The sequence below is a fragment of the Chiloscyllium plagiosum genome, chromosome 34 (assembly GCF_004010195.1).
Source record: "Chiloscyllium plagiosum isolate BGI_BamShark_2017 chromosome 34, ASM401019v2, whole genome shotgun sequence".
NCBI classification, from domain to species: domain Eukaryota; kingdom Metazoa; phylum Chordata; class Chondrichthyes; order Orectolobiformes; family Hemiscylliidae; genus Chiloscyllium; species Chiloscyllium plagiosum.
The window spans coordinates 11,322,031-11,324,538 of record NC_057743.1 but is presented as its reverse complement, the minus strand read 5'-3'; the positions used below and the strand labels follow the sequence as shown (position 1 = coordinate 11,324,538).

General features: G+C 47.7%; 1 protein-coding gene across 5 annotated transcripts in view; it reads right to left on the bottom strand.

The window, feature by feature from the left end:
- Positions 1–824, bottom strand: part of tardbpa (TAR DNA binding protein a) — a 15,963-nt gene extending 15,139 nt beyond the window's left edge. For 4 of the 5 annotated variants that reach the window (XR_006309256.1, XR_006309257.1, XR_006309258.1 and 1 more), the window contains exon 1: positions 120–648. Coding sequence is in view for 2 of the 5 variants with exons in the window: in XM_043675579.1 (XP_043531514.1) it covers positions 120–357 (238 nt within the window). In the remaining 3 variants the exon portion in view is untranslated. Of the gene's footprint in view, positions 1–119 lie in introns of all 5 variants that reach the window. The other variant, XM_043675580.1, reaches the window with a different exon arrangement.
- Between the last annotated feature and the right edge of the window lie 1,684 nt (positions 825–2,508).

Below are 2,508 nucleotides of genomic sequence, written 5' to 3'. Positions count from 1 at the left end.
CACCGACCGACCCTCCCCCACCCCGTCTACCCCGCACCGACCGACACTCCCCTCCCCCACCGACACTCCCCTCCCCCACCCCGACTACCCCGCAGTCCCTCCAGAACAAAGAGCCGCACCTTTCGGGTAGTTGACCACATAGACCAGGTTGCCCCAGCCATTGTCCGGGGCGTGCAGGATGCCCTCCACCAGGCGCACGCCGCGCATGCACTGGTTGTCGGGGTTACGGTAGCGCAGGCCGCAGGCGCCCGGGAACTGCGCCGTCACCGTGGACAAGAGCACGGTGCCGTCGTCCTCGCTCGGGATCTCCATCGGTTCCTCCGACTCCTCCTCCGCCACACGGATATACTCTGCCATCGCCACGGTGAAAGCTGGACGTTGAGACGGACAAAGAGAGAAAAAAAAACTGTGTGAGGAGGGACTGACTGGCGGTGAAACGCTGCGAACGGACGGAGAGCCAGCAGCTGCCACCTTCCTCAGCGAAAACTCGCGCACAAAATGGCGCCCACGATCTCACCACACGCGCTCTCCCAGGGCGTTCGTGTGTATCGTCATCATCCACTGTTCTAAACGTCACCACTTGGTGTGTGGAACGTCAGCGCCCCTCTTTCCCCCTACGGCAGTCCATACTACACGATGCTCACGCTGGGTGTCTTCCATTTGTTACTTTAGGGGGATCGAAGTGCATATTGTTAATTTAAAACCTTTCTGCATATTGGTTATATGCATCAGTCTAATTCGGTATCATCACATTCAATGAAGTCCTTGTTTTTTGGTTAGAGTCAAAAGGTTTGTCGAGCTTATTGGTTCTTGCTGTTATATCTGTTTAATAAATCTTCCCTGTATGAGGATGGAATCGCCCTCGTGGTACTGAATTGGAGTTTGCCTCTGTTTTAACTTATTCAGAAAATTTAATTGCTATAATTCTTGTGCTGTGAAAAATAAGCAGAACAGTTGTTTAGGATTGTTTTGTTCATGTTTAATGCTCATAATTCCAATACATTTTAGCACAGATGCTAACTTTAATATCAGGGAAAGACTAAAAGGAAAGGAAACACTTGTTGGGGCAGACCATTCTGAAATATGTCCTGTGAGCACAGCTAATACTTGAAAGTGACTCAATCATATTTCATTGTTTTGGTAACATCAATTGTGCTTTACAGACATTGTTGCAGTGGAGATAAATAAACACCACCATTTATATAGCAAACTTAATGATCTACAAAGGGACTGGATAGATCTGGGAGAAAGTGAGGACTCGATGATGAAGATCAGTCAAAAAGTGTAGCGCTGGAAAAGCACAGCAGGTCAGCTAGCATCAGAGGTGCAGGACAGTTGATGTTTCGAGCATAAGCTGTTCATCCTGATGAAGAGCTTGTGGTCGAAATGTCGATTGACCTGCACCTCTGATCCTGCCTGACCGGCTGTGCTTGTCCAGCGCCACACTTTTTGACTCTGGCAGGTTAGATCTGTTTTCATTTCTGACATACACCTTAGAATAACACCAAGACCATGGATCCAATACCTGTTCCTGACTGAGGTAGACTTTGGACCTACTCTTCACTTGTAATCATAGGGACTCAATGGGCTCAGTGGTTAGCACTGCTGCCTCACAGTACCAGGTTCGATTCCAGCCTTGGCTGACTGTCTGTGTTGAGTTTGCACACTCTCCCCGTGTCTGTGTGGGTTTGCTCCGATTTCCTCCCACAAAGATGTGCAGTGGATGCTGCCTGACCTGCTGTGCTGTTCCAGCAATAAAGTTTCAGGTTCGATTCCAGCCTTGGGTGACTGTCTGTGTTGAGTTTGCACACTCTCCCCGTGTCTGTGTGGGTTTGCTCCGATTTCCTCCCACAAAGATGTGCAGGCCACGTGAATTGGCCATGCTAAATTGCCCATAGTGTTAGGTGCATTAGTCACAGGGAAATGGGACTGGGTGGTTTACTCTTTAGAGGGTAGACTTGTTGGGCCGAAGGGCCTGTTTCCACACTGTAGGGAATTTAATGTAATCTAATCTTGATATAGGATAGTGCCCCATAAGCTATCTAACCAATTGTCATTCCTTAACAGAGGGAAACTTTGTGGCACAAGTGGACAATATCAATCAGAGCCAACAAGCTTTCTCATTTGAAATCCCACTCTCACTACTTCATAGCTACTATGTGTCTGTGAAAGTACATATTGTCACAAAAGGAAACCCCAACTCCACAGGGGTTAGTTGGCTGCCCTGGGTCAGAGTGGTTTAACGGCATGATGTTTGACTTCTTTTCTGCCAAGAATGGATTCTGGATCTTTCTCTTTCTTTGCCTCAGCTGTGGCGCACCTTGCTGTGCTAAGATGTGGATCTGCCTTTGGCTAGTGACTGAAGAAAGAAAATAACAGAACAAACCTAGTCATTGCTAATTTCCACCTACCTTTAATGTCTCAAGTCTGTTCACTGCAGCGATGATCAAAACAAAATTTGACATTGAACCACAGAAGGAGACATTACGATAAAAACAACACAATGGA